Source organism: Fusarium subglutinans (assembly GCF_013396075.1).
Source record: "Fusarium subglutinans strain NRRL 66333 chromosome Unknown NRRL66333_c0000205, whole genome shotgun sequence".
Taxonomy (NCBI): Eukaryota; Fungi; Ascomycota; class Sordariomycetes; order Hypocreales; family Nectriaceae; genus Fusarium; species Fusarium subglutinans.
In genome coordinates, this window is record NW_023502268.1 from 20785 (window position 1) to 39240 (window position 18456).

Here is an 18456-nt window from a genome sequence, read left to right on the forward strand (position 1 = left end):
ACATTCTCTCTCTTCCGTTTGAGAGATCTACACACATTTTTATTTCTTACCCAAAGGCCACCCTCCCTCCTCTTTTCCCTACCTATCCATTTCACACTTGTGCTCAGCTACCACGCGAGGCGCATTGTTACCCCGAGCCGTGAAACTGATATCATATTTATTTTCGTTTCATGCCCAATCACTACAAAACCCTTTTCCATGGAAGTTGATCAGCCTAAAACAGCCGACCGAAAGATTATCGTTGGCATTGATTTTGGGACCACATACTCTGGAGTCGCTTGGGCTGAGAATCGCAACCCATCGCGACGAACTTGTATCACGCAATGGCCTGTATCGAGCGCCAACAAGGAAGGACAATCTAGCGATAAAGTTCCTACAAGGATTCGATACAGTGGAGAAAAGATCGAATGGGGGTTTTCTGTCCCTGTGAATGCCTCTCAACATGAAGTTGTTGAGTGGTTCAAGCTGTAAGTATCAAACCCCCCTTCTTAAGCATAAGCAGCTAGATAGCTCATACCTTGAAAGGGACTTAGACCCTTCCACACAGGCTGTTGGCCAAAATCCAAGCGCCGAGGGTGCACGAAGCGGCCGAAATACCGACGAACTTGTCACCGACTTCATTGCGCAGCTCGTTGAGCATCTTATGTACACCTTGCGTGAGAAGCTCGGCAGTGGTCTTGTCAACAGCACTCCTTTGGAATTTGTCATCACAGTACCAGCTATCTGGAGCGACTTAGCGAAGGAAAAGACTAAGATGGCATGCGAACAAGCGATGATTTCCGCGCCCGAGCACCATGTCCATCTGGTTTCCGAACCGGAAGCAGCTGCTATTTATGCCCTTCATGACTTGGACCTGAATGCCCTTGACCCCGGCGACACCATCGTTGTGGTCGACGCAGGCGGTGGTACTGTCGACCTGATCTCGTACACAATCTTGAGCACGAAGCCTATCCTGGAGGTCCAGGAAGCGGCTCCTGGTTCAGGTGCACTTTGCGGCTCCACGTTTCTCAACATGCGCTTCTCAAAGTTTCTTCAGAGTAAACTTGGCAAGGAAGAGGGCTTCGATGACGAGATCTTGGCTGAGGCCCTGGACGTATTTGAGAACAAGGTCAAGCGTCAGTTCGCTTTCAACGTTGAACCCGACGAGACCTATAACATCCCTGTAGCAGGATTGGCAAACAACAAGTCCCTCGGCATTAGCCGTGGTCGTTTCGCCTTGAAGGCATCAGACGTTCATAAAATTTTCGAGCCTGTGGTGCTTGAGGTCATCAGATTGGTAAAGGAACAAATCACAGCTGGTAACGTGCCTGTTCAAGCCATTCTTCTGGTAGGCGGCTTTGGGTCCTCTAACTACCTCAAGGAGCGACTTCGAGCTGCCATAGATAGCTCTGTGCGGATATTGCAGCCCCCCAACGCATGGCAGGCTATTGTACAGGGAGCCGTGCTCAAAGGACTTGCTCTTTCCTCCCCAGACTCCGCAGTGGTCAGAGTGGAGAACCGCAAGGCCCGAAAACACTATGGCACTGAATGGAGTGTACTTTGGGATGAAAAGTCCCACAGAAATCTAAAGAGCGAAAGATATTGGTGCGGTCTCGACGGCTGCTACAAAGTCCGGGTCATGGAGTGGTTCATTACGAGAGTAGGTTGACAGACGCTATTTCACTTAGCAAATCTGACCAAATTGACATCACAATAGGGCTCGACGGTGTCTGAGAACGAACCTTATATCGCCGCATTTGTGTGGACAAATCCTGTCAGTAAAGGACGCATTCGAACAGTCAGGATGACTATATACAATGACCCTTTGTCTCGAGAAGCTCCATTGTCCCGTAACGACAATGTCAAAATTCTCTCAATCGTTGAAGCGGACGTCAGTCATATTCCAGAGAATCAGCTTCGCCGTAGAAAAGGATGCGACGGCCAATGGTACTACGAGCTGAACTGTGAGATCGAGGCTGTGTATACCTCCGCATCCACTGGTTACACTCTGATCTACCAAAGTAAGTTTCGTTGAGGCAATTTTGTCATGCTTTGTGTTAACTGTTTTGATAGACCAGCGCTTTGGTACAGTGTCATGTGAATATGTTTGAAGCCATCTACATACTCAGAGTGATTCTTGTATCTGCGAGTCTCAAGCCGCAATGATATCCACATTTGGATCAAACTCTGATGGCTCGGGCACATGTTGTTGGACAAAATCTACCAAGCTGACCTAGTTTACATCTTACAAGAAGAGTTATTATTAGTCGGTAGCATAGTCCTCGTCATTGGGCTTGTGACCTACCGCACCTATCTCAGCACCTACCTACCTTAGGTAGGTAGGTAGTCGACCATACCCATACCGCCCCAGGGTGTGAGTGTATCGGCCTGAGATGGCTTGGAGAAGGCGGGGGCACGTGGGATTCATGTTATAACCTTAATCCGGCACGCGCATGGGCTGGGAACTAAGGGTCTGGGGATGGATGTGTTGAAATCGTTGTTGTGAATGGCTTCAATTGCCTCCGATGAAGCCTGGCAGGCCCGCTGCAGACTTCTCGGGCCAATGTGGTGTAAGGATGGCCTCCAGCTCCAGAACTGACTTTCAAGACACCAATTTTACTTTCTTTCTTGCTTTCTTTGATGGTGCCTTAATGTTTCCCCTTTGAACTTAACGTTGGAAGAGTACATAAAGTCCCCCACTGCTTCAAAGTTGCTCGATCAACCTTTTTGCAAACCATCATCAAACATCATATTTACCCACTCAACATGGCCTACTAACCTGGGCAGGGCTGTGAAACCTCAGCATATTATTGAACGGGAGATCGGGTACCTGCCTGCATTGTGAAACCCTGAGTTTCCTTTTCTGAGTGCTATACTCTCTTGGCAAAATGCTCTGCTTTAGGAGAAACAAAGGTTACAAGGTGGTACCAAGAAAGAAGAAGGTCAAGGCCACTACTTCAACTTCAACTTCGACTAATCAGACATCTACCCCGAGAACCGGAAATGGCACTGGCACTGCCCCTCAGCGCAGGAATAAAGCGACTGCCAAAAAGACACGTCCTCTCCCTGATCGATACTCAGATTTTCGGCCTTCTCCCTCCCATGAACGCAACCCTGATCAACGCCCCCCTATTCAACCGCCTCGCCAACAGTCCAAAGTTGCGCGCACCAACGACATGTCCGCCCAAAATAGCAGCTTCTATGGGCGCGTTAACTCAGCCATTACGAGGGGTTTCGAAGACGATATTAGTGCCACTGCAGTGCAAAATCGAGTGAACAAACCTCAAGAGTCATCATCAAGTAACACGGCTCAGTCTCAAGCGTACGATACAACCCCTGTACCATCAACACAAGTCCATTTTCGCTATCAGCGTCCTTCATTTCTCGGCGATGTTGACTTTACTGCGGAGTCTCGTCGCGATATAGTTGTCGCTCATGGGCTTACTTCTGCTTTGTCGCCTCGACAAGGCTATCGTCCTACCCCGGCGTCTATCTCCAACTTTGCAGACTTCGACCTTGAGAATACAGATACTAAGATTTCCGATATCAGACACGACAACATTTCATACCATGAACAACCTATAACTAGCATCGCCGCTGCCGCTTCAGCTTCGTCTTCGTCTTCGTCCTCTGCAGGCCCGTACCTTGATCTGCCCGTATCACCAGACAGTGATGCTGTGACAGCAAGCGCAATAGGCAGTCGAGAGTGTCTTGCCTGTAGCGACATGAAAGCTCCAAATTATTTTCCAGATTTTGTCACTTCGAAATGCACGCACACTCCTTCCATATGTTTGGATTGCATGGTGCGATCAATCCAAGTGGCCATGAAGACCGAATACTGGAACGAAATTAGTTGCGACGAGTGCAAAGAAAAACTACAATATAACGACATTCAGCGCTTTGCCGATGAACAGACAATCGCCAAGTATGGATATAGTCCTCAAACCGATAGAACATGACTAACATCATATAGATACGAAAGACAGGCGCTTCGAGCTGCTGTGTCAGACGAGGAGAACTTCTTCTGGTGTACCTCTGATTGCGGCTCTGGACAGATCCATGACTCTGGGTCTACTCAGCCCATCGTCGTTTGCATCAAATGTAATCATCGCTCATGCTTTCACCACGGAGTCAACTGGCATGAAGACTTGTCTTGTGAGGAGTATGATCGGCTTCAAGACGATCCAGAATTCCGTAGCTACTTGGAACTGGAAAATGAAAGGTGGGAGGAGGCTCAGGCAGCTCAAGAAGCTCAAGAAGAGGCAGATAGGGACGTCGCTCGCAGGCTTGCCGCCGAAGAAATTGCTGAAACTGAGCGCCAAGAGGCACAAGCTCGGAGAGCGAGGGAGCGAGAACGAGAACGAGAACGAGAAAGAGAAAGACACCGAGAGCAAGAGCGAGAGCGAGAGACACAGCAGAGGCAACGAGAACGAGCACATGAGAGACAGAGGAACGAGGAGAGGCAACGTGAACAAAAACGAGAGAGGCAGGAGATCCAAAGAGAACGAGAGAGGCGGAACCAAGAGAGACAGCGACAGCTAGAGCAAGAGAGACACCAGAGGCAACGACAGCTAGAGCAACAGAACCAGAAGAGGCAACGAGAACGAGAGAGACAGAGGGATCAGGAAAGGCAACGGCAGGTAGAACGAGAGAGGCAGAGAAACCAGGAAAAGCAACGACAGCTAGAGCAAGAGAAACACCAGAGGCAACAAGCTCTTCGCGAAACAGCATCGAGCCGGAATGCCGCAGAAGAAAGGCGCAAAATTGCAGCCAGAAAGAGAGAAGAAGAGTCAAGGAGCTACGCAACAATGAGAGCTACATCAAAACCCTGTGGAGGATGCGGATGGGCTATCGAGAGGAGTTTCGGCTGGTAAGCATCAAGTCTTCATGACCTGCAAAGGCAACCACAGTACTAACAAGCATTATAGTGCACATATGACATGTAGGTTCCTTGCCGCCTTTGTTGTTTTCTTTTTATCTTTCTGCACATGCAAGTTTTGCTATAATGCTGCTTCACTATCAGGGGTACTGTGCGTTCACATAGGACCTCCACGCCGGCCACGTTATATGGGTGCTGATCATAGCAGGTGCAAAATGCCAATACCACTTTTGTTGGGACTGCGGCTCTAAATGGAACAGCTTCCACATGTGCTTCGGTTGATTTCCTCTCAGTATTATTGAGTAGTGCCAATGACTCCGTATCAAGTAGCTGAAAAATGCAATAAGATCCATGGGCACTACTCAATTTACTTAGTTTATGCAGTAGGCCACAGTTTTCTTTTAGGCTAGCTATAGGCGACATACCTAAGCAGTGCTAATTCTTGTGTATCACAGGTTCAAGATGTGGGTATGAGTTCTGCTGGGAATGCGGCGCCGACCATCGGGCTATCATGAGAGGCGATAACAGCCTGCATAAGAAGACATGCCGTTTTCATCCTCGGAACAGCAGGAGTGGGTGAGATATTGAGATAGGGTTTGAAAGGATGGTCGACATGAGAGGTTTGGTGGATGGGTTGAGAGCCATGACACCCCCAGGGACGTGTACATAAGCTCTGTTCTTTAACCAGCCTCGACTACGTATAACGCAAACTCAGCTTGGTTATCCATCCTGAGACTTGGCACGTGTTTGTATATCTCAGCACATTACAAACATGCAGGACACCATCAAGATTGACGAAGAAGCTGTTTCAATTATTGCCTGTAATATACTACCATATCAACTAAACATTTTAGGCCAATGTCTAAGTACCTCCAAGGAAATACACTTGTATCTGTGCAAATATTCAGCCACGGGTATTCGAAAATATTTCTACTCAAACCATAATATAGGTCGTGCCGCCTAAGCGGCCGTCAACTCGGCGATGCGGCGCTCCAGTTCGGGGACCTGGCGCAATCGAACCTCCAGCTCTTCCTTCTCATCCTCAAGTTTGAGACGTCGATCGGCATCAAGCTTGGTAAAAACATAGTTGCCCTGGCCATCGAACTGAAGGATATGAGAGTGATACTTCCACAAACTTCGACGGTGACTGACAGTCATGAGAGTGACGCCTAGAGCCTTTGCTGTATCATACATGGCCTTCTCTGTCTCAAGGGTAACGCTGCTGGTACACTCGTCAAGGATAGCGTACTTAGGGCGATGGTAGAAGAGCCGAGCCATGGCAACACGCTGTTGGAGACCACCAGAAAGAACATCGCGCCACTCAGCCTCAGCGTCCCACCCTTCCTCGTATAATTCGGGTAGGTGCTCAAGACCAAGGATCTTGAGATACTCGAGAAGGTCTGTGTCCGTGACACCACGAGCACGCATCTGACGAAGAGAATCCGGGTAAATGATTTGTTGGCGAAGGGAGCCTCGGGAAAGGTAAGGCCGTTGGGGGATGTAGAAAATGGCGTGGAAAGGGGGCTTGTAGACTGTGCCTCCATAAACAGGCCAGAGACCGCCGAGAATGCGGAAAAGAGACGATTTGCCGCAGCCGTTAGGCCCAACAACAAGCAAGTGGTCTCCGTGTTTGAGAGTGAAAGACAAGGCTTTGATGAGTACGTCACCGTTAGGTGAGATAATGGGCCTATTTGGGTGAATGGGTTAGCGTAGTAACAGAGGACAGTGATCTCTAACTTACACATCAATAAAAGTGATGTCATTGCTCTCGTGGACAGTTCCACGCCCCTTGAGGACAGCCTCATTGCCTTCAACGCCCGAAGAGGAGACGAGCTTCTTCTCGAAGTGACCAGCCTGGACGTCATCCATCACATCCAGTAGAGTAGCAACACGAGACGTGTAGCCCGCCAGCTCCATAACCTCTCTATATGAGAACATTATACGGCCAAATGCGTCGGACGCAGAGAGGAGCATCCGTCTGTTGGTGACAAAGGCTTCTGTTCGATCGCCCATATTCATCGCGATATGACCAGGCATCTTGACGAAGACGGGAACACTGCAGAGCATCAGACCAAGCGCGCCCCAGAAATATTTAATGACAAAATCTTCCATAAATCCGTGGTAAAAGCGTCGTCGGAGGATGTAGTTGACGTGCTTGATGAGAGTAAAGTAGCCCTTGTCTAACGTGTCTTTTTCAGCGTTGTGGCCGCCGTATAAAGCGACTTCTTCGCTATAATCGATAAGGCGCGAGTGCTGGAAGCGGAATTCTCCCTCCAACCTTGCTTCATCTGCAACATATTTCCCAAACGGCGGAGTTAGTGCTCTCATCACGTTGGCTGATAACTGGACAAGGAGTGACATGAAGACAACGCCTTCACCACCAACACTCTTCGACAAAGACCAGGTATATATTGTCTAAATGATGTCAGCAACTTTATTGCTAAGTGCAAGCAATTCAACATACCATATCGAGTAGAGGCTTGGCTAAATTACTGTACAATTCAGCCAGACTATTAGAGAACTTTGATACATCAACCGCAATCAGTTGATCTGGATTCTTTATTCTGTCATCCAAAGCCGAGATGCCGTAGAAAGTCAGATTGGATAAGTATTTGTCATGTATATGCTGCGTAAGCCGCGATCGATATTTAAGTGACAATTCAGCTTGGTGATACGAAAGCTAAAGCAGTTGTGAGCAAGCAACGAATATCGGGGAATAATCAGACTTACCATGGAGTTGGTGAAGGTCGCAGGGACCGCGATGAGCATCCACCATACTATGCGCTTCAGGAATTCCTTTCCGTTTCCTTTCACGAGAGCCTTTACAATAGCACCATCCATCTCGGCGACGCGTAGACTAATCAAAGTCCTGAGAACCAAGAAGAAGCTGTGGCTCATCAGTAACCTCGACTCTTTGCTGCGCCATCCTGGAACAACAATCTTGAGTAGCCGGAGCAATGACCGAAAGAAATCGCGATTCAGCTCGACTTTTTTTCTGGGTGTTTCCTCGCTGCCACTGGATGTCGTACCACGACGAGCTGCGCGCTGGGCAGATTCACGGGCAGAGGCTGCCTTTTGCTCGGAGATGGCAAGGCGAATTCGATTAGCGAGGGCAGCGAACAGTGTTATCCATACAGCGCGTGAGATACGTGTGCGATTGGAAACGTAGAGGGTTGTGAGTTGCGAGATAATACTCCGGAGGGTGCGATCGCCCGGCAAGGCGAGCTTCGATTGCGATGCCATAACGCGCGCGCAGACCCAGAGGCTCTGTAGACTAAGTTGACAATGGTATATAATTATTGAGAGGTCCCTAGCGATGACTCCGTACGTCACTTGAAGTCGAAACGTCGAGATTGGGGTTGAGCCGAGGCGTATCGACGTCACATCACAGATTTATTCAAAATAGCTAAGTGCATGGGGAAATCGGAAGTCGAATGGTATACAACCAAAAAAACAAGCACTGGTTCAAACAAAGGTCTTAGGATCAAAGCCCAAAGAAAGGGAAAAAGAATTCAAAGTTGTTGAAGGGAGTAAGATTCTTGCGCTACATGACCACAGACGTCTTGTGAGCTCCAAGATATCGATGGCAGTTTCCCCATACAGAAGCTTCCTCGGTCGATGAATCTGGGGCAGATGTCAGCCTCCCCACATTTTCCTATTGCGCTCGGCATGTGATTGACATTTGACTCAACAGCCACAGATTGAGCACAGCCACATTTAACAATCGAAGCCACTCTCCGCGGGGATGACTGAATTTTTGATCGCATCGCGGGGCACCTTTTCTGAATATTTTGGATAAACATAACATCACCGAAGAATACCTTTCTTGTTACGATCATATTAGCCATCAACCAGCAGCCACAATGTCCGACGACGAGGGTATTTCTATCTACGACGAGGTCGAGATCGAGGACATGACTTTTGACGAGGCTATGGGTGTTTACCAGTTCCCATGTCCTTGTGGCGACAAGTTCCAAATCACACTCGAGGATTTGCTGGACGAGCAGGATATTGCCGTATGTCCTAGTTGCAGTCTCATGATCCGGGTTATTTTTGATCTGGTAAGTCTTTGCACGAATGTTTGCTCGTGGTTTTATTAACAAGTACAGGATGACCTACCAAAGCCTCCCACTTCAGGCACCTCGGGTGGACAGGTTCCTATAGCCGCTTGAGTGATAGCAAGAACGGCGATAAAATCATACAAATTGCGACTACTCATGCGAATAGCCTGGCACGACAGTCGCCATTCCGCCGTGGGCGCGACAACCTCTGAGGAGCTTGAGGCTTCTGCCCAACTCGACACCGGTAAATCGGCCACAACTTCCGGAATTCTTGAAAATCCCATCTTCGCCACGTCCCCAAACCAATGCGAGCAGAAACCCCTACCTTGGTAGGACAAGAGTGACCCCAGGGTAACTGGAAGCCCGGCTCATTCGATATATTCTGTCCGGGGGGCTTGCAAAACATATGAGAATGGCATACACGAAAATCCACCCATGTGTCACAAACCGGTCGTGTTGTTTTTTGCAACCCAGGGTCCTGTGTTGCCGCCACAATCGGCCAATTTACAAGGGCGACGGGCAGGGAAGAAGCGATTAAGGCCCCAGCAAGTTAGGATGAGAGCAAATCACCATGGTTATGCCGGAAATAAATTTACCGCCAATCCCTTGGTACAGGGTTTCTACCAAGCTTCCAGAGACAAGCAGGACCATGAGGCTCAAGTGGGCTATATAACAAGACAACCATTTCACGAAAGAGAATGGGGGAAAAATCGAGAAAAATAATTCGAAAAAAAAAAAAGAAAAAAAAAAATGATCAGACAATGTTGGTGGTATGCGATTAGTATTAATATAGCTGGAGGTGATTTCGCTCCATTGGTCTATCTATTCTAGTCAGGACAAAGCGTTCCCGATCTATCTCCATCGAAAGTTATACGCGCACCAGCACGGTTCCTCCAGGACTATGCATCTGAATGCAGCATGTCCTCATATCCACCAAACCCTGTACAGGTTCCGAATGCCAAAATTTACAGGGCAAGGGCAACAGCGAGGGCACCAGCGAGGCCGCTGAGGCCGAGGGCAGCAGCGCCGTTGGCGGGGGTGGAGCCGGAGCCGGAGCCGGAGCCAGAGCCAGAGCCGGGCTTAGTACCGTTGGTGGCTGTTAATGTTGATGTTAGTTGAACTGTCGCGAACAGAGGATCGTGAGAAAGGGTTGGAACTAACGGGCACCGGGGGTAGCGACGGGAGTAGCTACGGGAGCCACAGGGGTCTGGGCAGCAGCCGCAACAGCGACGAAAGCGAGGACGGCAGCGGAAGCGTGCATTTTGATGGTGGTTTTCGGTTGTTTGGTTGTTGACAGAAGAGTTCGAAGAGAATTAGATTGGGTTTAAACGAGTGTTGATGTAGCGATTGTAGTTGTAGTAGTTGTTAAGTGGATGCTGAGAATGAAGAAACAAGTGAATGAGCAGAGGAGCTTCGACTCCTATATACCTGAGAGCCTCGCAAGGATTGAGAGGAGAGTCGGTCGGTCCAGTACATACATGATACATGATACCAGCCCCAGGGGGCGGTTGCATCATCCCAACCCCAAGCCACCCACTTCTTTTGCTGTCTTCGAGTTCCACCGTTGTACTATACATGACTCCACCGCCAGGATATTTCGATATCACCCAATACCAGATGCCAGGGCCTCAACGAGGAAGTTGATCCGGTGCGTCAGTTACAGAGCTGAGGGGGTCCACACTGACTTTTGTTTTCTCTGTCTGAAAACCAAGGCACAGAGACAACGCAATCTACAGTGTCAGTTGAGGTTGCAGTGAAAGGAAGGCTCTCTGTTGAGTCACGCTGGACTACACTGGTTGACTGCGGTGCAGGATTGACGCGGCTGTACAGCGAGTAATTCGATAATCAGCAAAAAATAGATAGACCCAGCCTCACACCAACCGTTCCGCTGATGCTGATGCTTATGCACGACGGTATTGTTGCTAGATCAACCAACCCAGATCTGATACTACCCGCAACCATATGCAAGACGACAAGATATTGACTTGATGGATGCACACCACGGGAGAGACGGCCAACTAAGCATAACAGCACTGCAGGATGTTCAGGTCCAGCCTAGCTAGCCAACGCCAACCTCCAAAGATGACTAGAAACAGGAACAGTCCTTAAGATGATCAGCCGTGCAGTTCCATAAACCTACACAGTTTTCACTGAGCAACAAGAGACTTGCGTCATAAACGGAACCAAGTTTTGATTATGTATACTGCACTGTATCTGAACCTTTGAGGATCAGGGAACAGTCATGAATGGTTGCGGTTGGGCATGGGTTAGTTTGTTTGGGGTTGGTGGAGGCGGATTGCGCAAGCTTTCCAGACCAAGGCGAATAGGAAAGAAAAAAACCCGCTCGATTCTGCCAGAGAATGTTTCTAAAAACAACCACAAGATAACTGGAGACGTTGCACAACAACAGCCAGCCGCTCACTATTGATACATACTGGAAAGCATAGACGGAACAATATGCAAGTACAGGGAATCTGCGCGAATAGCGGCTGCCGGTATTCCCTATCCCCTTCTCCCGCAGTTGCAGATGAGACCTCCATATCCCTGGGACCCTGTGCCCTGTTAGCCTGTGCCCTGAAATCTTGCGGCTGGACCAAGCACCAAGGGCTAGGATTGTACATTTTGCGGCTCGGACTAATAATCTGTAGATCTGTGTTGGATTTTTTTAATTGTGGTTCTGACGCGCAAGCAGAATCAAACAGCTCAGACCAGGCTGCGGCCTTAACAGCAACCACAAAGCCACCAGTCAAGGGGGAAAGGAGAGGGAGAGGGAATTAACAAGAATGATCGTCCAGCCACTCTCCCTCCATATGTATGTATTATCGTTTCTTATCGCGCACTGCATTAAAACGAAACAGCGTGGACATTCCGACAAGCTCCATCATGATCGATTGCCTCGAACTCTGTCGTTCACTTAGACCAGGGAACCCCCAGCAAAACAGCAAATAAATATGAACGGCCTGTGCTGTTATAGTGGTTTCATAGAAAATCAAGCTCCCTCCCCCTGCCGGCTTCTTGCTAGCTTGCCCCCGGCACTCTGGCCTTGTCTCGCTCCCGTCCTCTACCGCTTCCGTTGCCTGCATCGCTCCCACACCGCGCACGACGCGCAATTGATGGAACCCATCAGTGGATGTATCCATAATTCCATATTTTAATCTGAATCAACGGTTGGAGGAGAGTGTCCAGGTATAGTGATGATGGCTAGGCTAGGTCCCTTGAACTTGAATATCCCCTTCAATCTTTGTCTCCTTTGACCGACCTGGAAAACTCCATATTTTTGCATGAACAAGCTTTCGGGGCCCCTTTTGTTTGTTATTACTGCTTATTGCCCCGGAACATTTCTCGATAGTATTCAACATCCATTATGTTCCCAGGGGTTTGTCACAGACCAAATGGGGATGCAGCCGGAAATATTCAATGTGAAATTAATAGTTATCCCCTGCCCTGTTCATGTAGTGCTCGGAGAAAAAAGCCAAAGGTAGAAGCTCGGCCAGACTGTCTATTTCGATATGAGTAAACTTCTATTGATATTTTGACGAATATCGTTAAAGCGAACCATGCAATAACACCAACTCTTCTCTCGCCTCATTGATGCTATCGGCCACCCCTGTCTCATTGACTCAACCTTGTCATAGTAGGCCCAACCATGTTCTGTCAAGTTCTGGAATACTGTTTTGCAACTTGGCAATAAGTATCTGAATTACTCACACACCGCATGTACCTATTATCGAATCTCGTCACTATCACTGCCACTCTTTCGGCTTATTGGCAAAGCACTGGATACATGATGTCAGCGTAAGCGCGTGCGTGTACAGAGTCCCACGGACAAGAATAGCCTACCAAAGGATCCGGATTACTGTATCGAATTCGGAGCCAAGAGGGAGGCCTACATACTACACGGGGCTCGTCAAGCTCAATCCAGATCAAAAACAAAATCACGGCAATGATGCCAGAAATAACAAAGCGAGCCCGTCTCTAGTACAGCTGATCGACGTCTTTTCCAATTTTAACTCGAAACACAGATCTATCGATCCACACACAGTACACACATCTGATGCAGGAACACGTAACCTCAACCGATGAGTTTGCATGCATTCCCATGTGATACGTTCTATTTTGGCAACAAGCAAGATCATTTCCTTTTCTTAGCTCTTACATTCAAGCCTCGACATTTTCAAAATGGAATGTTGGCTGTCCAGGGACTGCATGCTCGGCTGTAGGTACTGAAAGCTCCACCTCCTTTCCATCTCCGAGGTTGGTTCCCTTCTTGCTGCCCTCTTCGACTGAGATGATGTGGCAAGCAACCAGGCCGCTGGTTCGCTTCAATCCAGGAACCATCTGCAGGAGAGTCTCCTTCTCGTTGAATGCCAGCTTCTGCTCCAGGACCACGCTCGCTGGCTCACCAGTCTGAAGTCGTCTCTTGAGGTTCTGCACAAATGGCATGGCCTTCTTCATTTCTCCCATCTTGCCAATCTTGCCATTGAGCTCCTTATCGTTGACTGACTTGGCCTCCGCGTTCCACATCTCCTTCAAGAGATCAATGTATTTCGCTTGCCAAGCTGGGAATTTGTCCGTGACAAAGATTGTGAGTTGCTTAGGCTTCTTGGGGTCGAAAGATGTCTCCTTGCCCTTGGCCTTCTTCTTCAGTTGCAGACCCTCCGCCGAGTTGACGTTGGAAGCAGTGTTTCGTACATAGTCACGCTTCGCCGACAGGGAAGCATCGACCTCCTTGATCTCGGGGAATCGAGCATTATGAATAGTGTCCTTATTCTTCAGCACCTCAAGCCAAATGTACTCAGACCAGTGAGGAGCAACGACGGCCAGCAACAGGGCCTGTACCTCGATATACCGGAGGGCAAGATCGCGGTGCAGTTTTATGCCAGCTGCTGCGCAGGCTTCTCGATAGAAATCGCGAGCACTCGTCAACTCATATAGAGCAGCCTTCAAGGCCAGCTTGTAGTTGGTGTTGGCATACTGCTCAACAGCCTCCTTGATAACCGCGTTCATGTCGTTGTTGAACAAAGCGTCCTGGAACGAATTCAACTCGCCAGTTCGAAGCTGATCCTGATCCCGAACGATGTCCTCACACCACTCTTTGAGAGTATATAATCGGAGAATGTTCGTATCGGCAACATCCTCTTCGAAATTGGCGTCGTTTACACCGTCACCGGCATCTGCAAGAGCAATACGAGAAGCATCCGCACCGTATTTCTCTGTCAAGTCTCGGAGAGTCATGAAGTTACCGGTGCTCTTACTCATCTTCTCGCCATTCAACATCAAATGACCGTTCGCGCGGATACTTCGAGGCCAGTACTCTTGAGAGAATAGGGCCAAATCTGAGAAGGGTTAGTCAAAAGACACTAAAATTTGCCTGAAACGAGGTAAGGGAGCAAGGAAATAGGAAGGTCCAGGAAGATTCAGAAACTTCACAAAAGTCCAGGGGAAATCAGGGGAAATCAGGGAACAGGAAACGACGAAGAAGAAAGGAAAGGGTAACAAACGGGAGTATAAACTGAAAACGAGATGGTTATTTATCAGATCCTATAGAGCACGAAGATTAGTCTCCCCTCATCTCAATGTAGGTAATTTCATTTTACTCACTTTGCCCGATACTCGCACGTCGAGAGGATAGAAGTACTCAAATTCGCGGCGCATCTTCTCCAGGGTTTCTTTAGGAACCTTGCTGTCTGCGACAATCTCGTCACTTAAATCACGGCGGCAGAAAATATAGTCCCAGACTTCGTCGATCATCTGTTCCGGTTCGATGTTTGCGGTTCCCTTCGTCTTACCAAAGATATCCTTGTGCAGATGATGTGCGATAGTGTAGTAGGCCATGTAGACAGTCGAATCACTCAGACTCTCAACAAGGAATTGAGGATCCCAGGGCAGCTTGGACCCAAGACCAAAGGAGCGAGCACAAGCCCACTGGTTCAACCAGTTCAGAACTCCTTCAAAGCTGTTCTTAACTTCAGGTGTGTAAGTGTTGAGACCATTCTCCACATAGTCAAGGGCGGTCTTCTTCCACGATTCCTCGCCATAGTCCAGGTACCACTGATCCATGAGAGAAACGATACATTCATCGGCTGACCGGCTGACCACCTTGCGCTCAGGTTCAGAGTAGGCAAATGCCTGACCAGCATCGATCATCTGCTGTCGGACCTTGGACTTGGCAACCTCGACCTTCTCGCCCTTGAACTCACCTACTTTCAGAACACCCTGGTAGAAGCCCTCCTTGTAAGCAAGCTCCTTGGCCTCTTCAAGCTGCTTTGTATCCTTGGGAGAGGCAATCTTGAGCTTCTTGACTAGGAAAGGGGCGCAGAGGTCACCGTAAGTGGGTGTCTCAATAATGGGGAAGATCTCAAGCTCGGCCCACTCCTTCTGAATCCCATAATAATCAGCCTTCTTAGCCAGGTCGGTCACAGTAGCAAAGTCATCGGGACTGTCAGAAGGCACGGAAGTGACAACTCCAGTGCCCTTTGTGGGGAGAACAGTCTCCATAGGCAAGACACGGACTCCCTCCTTGTGTAGAGAGAGAGGAGCATCAACAAGAGTGCCAACCATGTCGGAGCCAATGATCTCAGCAACCTTCTCAATGACGCCCTCCTTAGCAAAGATACCCTGGTACGCCATATTCCTTGCTGCACGCTCCGTCATACAGTAGTAGTCGCTCTCATTAACTTTGAAGATCCCGTAGGTAATCTTAGGGCCAACGAAACAGCAAGTTTGGCCATACATAGTCTCAGGTCTCAGAGTGGCCGCGATTTGGTAAACATTGACACCATCCGGAAGCTTATCCTTCAGGGTCTCGGCAGCTTTGGGCGCCCATTCGAGAACCTTAATCTTCAGGGCAGTGTATTCCTGAGGGCCAACACCTTCACCTTCAGCTCGGTCGTGGTCCATACAAGGCTGACCATCCTTGATAGAGTAGATGGTGTATCGTTTGCCAAATTTGATTTTGTTGAGCGCCTTGAGACTGTTCATCTGCCATCGAACGAAAGCGTCGTAGTAAGGGTTAGCATCGGTGGTGACGAAAGACCGGCGCCAGTCGATGCGGCAACCAAAATTGGTCAGGTCTTCCCTACACAGTGGAGGGAAGTATTGAAGCCAATGTTGAGGGTCAGCGAATTTGTGGATTTCCTCAGCGGGAATTCCAATAGCTTGCATGATCTGGAACTGGTACCTGTGAGATATATTAGCAAGATGTAAATTTCGAGGGCAGAAGCTTTATATACTTCATCTTGACAGCTTTCGCCGCAGCTTTGCCCTTCGTAGCCTTGAATTTGGTGACATCCTCTTTGGTCTGCTTGGCAACAGGGGCTTTCTCTTCGACAACAGGCTCATCATCCTTGTAGCCCGAAAAGTCTTGGCCAAACATCTTGACCTCGTCGACGAGCTTGTCGGCACAAGCCTTGATGGGCATTCCTGTACAGTGGAAGCCCATGGGGAAGAGGGTTCGCTTTCCCTGCATGCGTGCAACACCAGCGGCGAATTCAACCTTGCTGACGGAGAAAGAGTGACCAGCGTGAAGGGTTCCATTCATGTAAGGGTAGGCCATTGTCCCAAAGAATTTGGGCTGCTGCTCCCGAAGTTCGGCTGCGGAAATGGAGTGGAGGGGCACATCATCCGTGGTGGGAGCATTAGCTTCGAAGACTTTCTCGTCCTGCCATTTCTGTTGATATTTCTTCTCGAGGGCGATCAAAGTATCTCGCTTCTCAGTCTGTTCATAGTTAGAGTGGCCACTTGAGAATGGTGGAGGAAGTTGGACCTGCACCTTTGAGCTCCTTGGTCTTGGAGATGTTGAGAGCCTCCATGGCCTTGGGAACAGAATCGGTAGAAGCCATGGTCGCAAATGGACGATACCTGGGAAGAAAGAGAAAATGTTGTCAGTTTTCCCACAATAGTAGGTTGAAATACGAAGGTTGGGTGATAAATACGCACTTCGAAATTCCGTGGAAATTTTTGAGTCACTGTTTGGAAGGGATTGAATCGAACTCCAGAAGGAGGGGTGAAAATCGCGGGGCACTCGTAGCGTCAATGTGGCTAGTGATGTGGCGGTAATGTGGCGCTTATTGGAGATTCTCCAACACTACCTAGGTACCTATCCGTAACGACAATCCTCATGTGAAGCTCCATGTCTTGAACCACTGAGTCACTCGAGGTCGGAAGCGACTCACTCACAATGTTTCCCACTCTGATGAGACGTATGGCCTCGTCTTCAAAAGACAGCCTTCTCAAGAAGGCTCCTCTGACGGTGGCAACCAATCCTTATAAAGCCCGAAAAGTGTGGCCTCCGGACTTCAAGCAGCTTACTGTCCAGCAACAACTCCGGTTTGAGAAGAAGTACAAACGTCGCATTATCCTAGCAAGTCGAGCACCGCGATGGGTGAGATTTGTCAAGACTGCTCAGCTCCTAACGATTGTTGGTAAGATTATCCTCACGCAATCGTTTCTGGACTTAACTAACTCGAGTTCCAGCTGCACTGATCTGGATCTGCTTCTACTCCGAGTTTGAATGGTGGGGTCAGAAGTATAAGCCTTCCGAAGAGGTTCGTATTTGTGACTGTAGAAGAACCAGGAACTGCTAACGCCATCATTAGATCCGTAAGAAGACACAATATCTATTCGGCACAGTCGATCCGGAGAAGCGATACGAACGACGACCAGATGCGCCGCCTTTTCATCCCCCCAAGGACGAGCCAGAATCAAAATAGTGTACTCTATATGTATATTATGCAATACTTGGAGTTCGGCGTTAGTCTCGTAAAGACGAAACATATATGGATGTCTCAACAGGCAGGCACATCTTATAATCCGCTCTATCATGTATTTGGTTCGTCGCTTTGAATAGTCGTAATCCTCATCGCCCAGTCCAAGCAAAATTGGCACCCATACCAAGTCCACTTCCCAGACCAGTAGGCCCTCTGCCTTCGTTCACAGGTCTCTTCGCGACCGTCCCTTGGGCCTTTACTCCTGAGACAATGCGATCCAGGTTTGTCTCTATTACCACGCCCCCTATTATCATTTCCGATAAGGTAGAGTGTAGGGTTTCGAAGTTGAAGATTAAGTCCAGCTCACAGACGTTCTCGAAGAGCTTGTCGAGGGCCTCCACGTAGACTTGGATCAGATCGATAAGGGCAAGCGGCGACTCAGTCGATGTAGAGATGACGATGAAATAAAGGGTCGCATAGTTGCGGTATGTTACTAGTGTTGGGACATCATTCTGTTCTTCGGAGGAGGTGTGGGAGGTGCCTGAAGCGGCGAGCAGAGGTGGGAGGGGTAAGAAGTTACAAGATCCGGCCGGTCGATTCGAGACGAGTGTAAATATTTCGGAGATGAGGCGCTGTTGTATACTAGTTTCCTTTGGGGCGCATCTGAGTTTCTGGTAACAAAGCTGGAGGGGATAAAGCATACCAATTGAGTATAGAACTTGGTCAAACGAGGCTGACCTTGGCCGTTGAAGACCAGAAAGGCATTGATCATGATTAGGGACAGGAGCTCTTCATGCCCTAAATGAACCAACGTAGATGACCTAGTGGA

The 18456-nt window shown here is 48.8% G+C and overlaps 8 protein-coding genes across 8 annotated transcripts; 4 read left to right on the forward strand and 4 right to left on the reverse strand.

The window, feature by feature from the left end:
* Window positions 1–198: 198 nt before the first annotated feature.
* On the forward strand, window positions 199–2090 carry FSUBG_11139 (hsp70; the record flags this gene model as incomplete). Its single annotated transcript, XM_036675789.1, has 4 exons — window positions 199–467; window positions 526–1639; window positions 1697–2000; window positions 2053–2090. 4 exons carry the CDS (start codon window positions 199–201, stop codon window positions 2088–2090), a joined length of 1725 nt encoding a protein of 574 aa, XP_036533370.1.
* Window positions 2091–2867: 777 nt separating this feature from the next.
* FSUBG_11140 (RING finger Dorfin) lies at window positions 2868–4853 on the forward strand (the record flags this gene model as incomplete). The annotated part of the gene is made up of 2 exons (XM_036675791.1): window positions 2868–3904; window positions 3953–4853. 2 exons carry the CDS (start codon window positions 2868–2870, stop codon window positions 4851–4853), a joined length of 1938 nt encoding a protein of 645 aa, XP_036533371.1.
* Window positions 4854–5818: 965 nt separating this feature from the next.
* Window positions 5819–8101, reverse strand: FSUBG_11141 (ATP-binding protein cassette subfamily D (ALD) member 2; the record flags this gene model as incomplete). The annotated part of the gene is made up of 5 exons (XM_036675792.1): window positions 5819–6545; window positions 6600–7273; window positions 7323–7350; window positions 7516–7538; window positions 7589–8101. The coding sequence occupies 5 exons, from the start codon at window positions 8099–8101 to the stop codon at window positions 5819–5821; spliced, it is 1965 nt and encodes a 654-aa protein (XP_036533372.1).
* Window positions 8102–8721: 620 nt separating this feature from the next.
* On the forward strand, window positions 8722–9030 carry FSUBG_11142 (diphthamide biosynthesis 3; the record flags this gene model as incomplete). The annotated part of the gene is made up of 2 exons (XM_036675793.1): window positions 8722–8919; window positions 8968–9030. The coding sequence occupies 2 exons, from the start codon at window positions 8722–8724 to the stop codon at window positions 9028–9030; spliced, it is 261 nt and encodes an 86-aa protein (XP_036533373.1).
* An 854-nt stretch (window positions 9031–9884) lies between these two features.
* FSUBG_11143 (uncharacterized protein) lies at window positions 9885–10180 on the reverse strand (the record flags this gene model as incomplete). Its single annotated transcript, XM_036675794.1, has 2 exons — window positions 9885–10015; window positions 10081–10180. The coding sequence occupies 2 exons, from the start codon at window positions 10178–10180 to the stop codon at window positions 9885–9887; spliced, it is 231 nt and encodes a 76-aa protein (XP_036533374.1).
* A 2897-nt stretch (window positions 10181–13077) lies between these two features.
* On the reverse strand, window positions 13078–16760 carry FSUBG_11144 (leucyl-tRNA synthetase cytoplasmic; the record flags this gene model as incomplete). Its single annotated transcript, XM_036675795.1, has 4 exons — window positions 13078–14255; window positions 14517–16099; window positions 16152–16623; window positions 16691–16760. The coding sequence occupies 4 exons, from the start codon at window positions 16758–16760 to the stop codon at window positions 13078–13080; spliced, it is 3303 nt and encodes a 1100-aa protein (XP_036533375.1).
* A 338-nt stretch (window positions 16761–17098) lies between these two features.
* Window positions 17099–17630, forward strand: FSUBG_11145 (uncharacterized protein; the record flags this gene model as incomplete). Its single annotated transcript, XM_036675796.1, has 3 exons — window positions 17099–17342; window positions 17395–17465; window positions 17517–17630. 3 exons carry the CDS (start codon window positions 17099–17101, stop codon window positions 17628–17630), a joined length of 429 nt encoding a protein of 142 aa, XP_036533376.1.
* Window positions 17631–17776: 146 nt separating this feature from the next.
* FSUBG_11146 (AP-3 complex subunit sigma) lies at window positions 17777–18399 on the reverse strand (the record flags this gene model as incomplete). The annotated part of the gene is made up of 2 exons (XM_036675797.1): window positions 17777–18259; window positions 18331–18399. 2 exons carry the CDS (start codon window positions 18397–18399, stop codon window positions 17777–17779), a joined length of 552 nt encoding a protein of 183 aa, XP_036533377.1.
* Window positions 18400–18456: the final 57 nt, after the last annotated feature.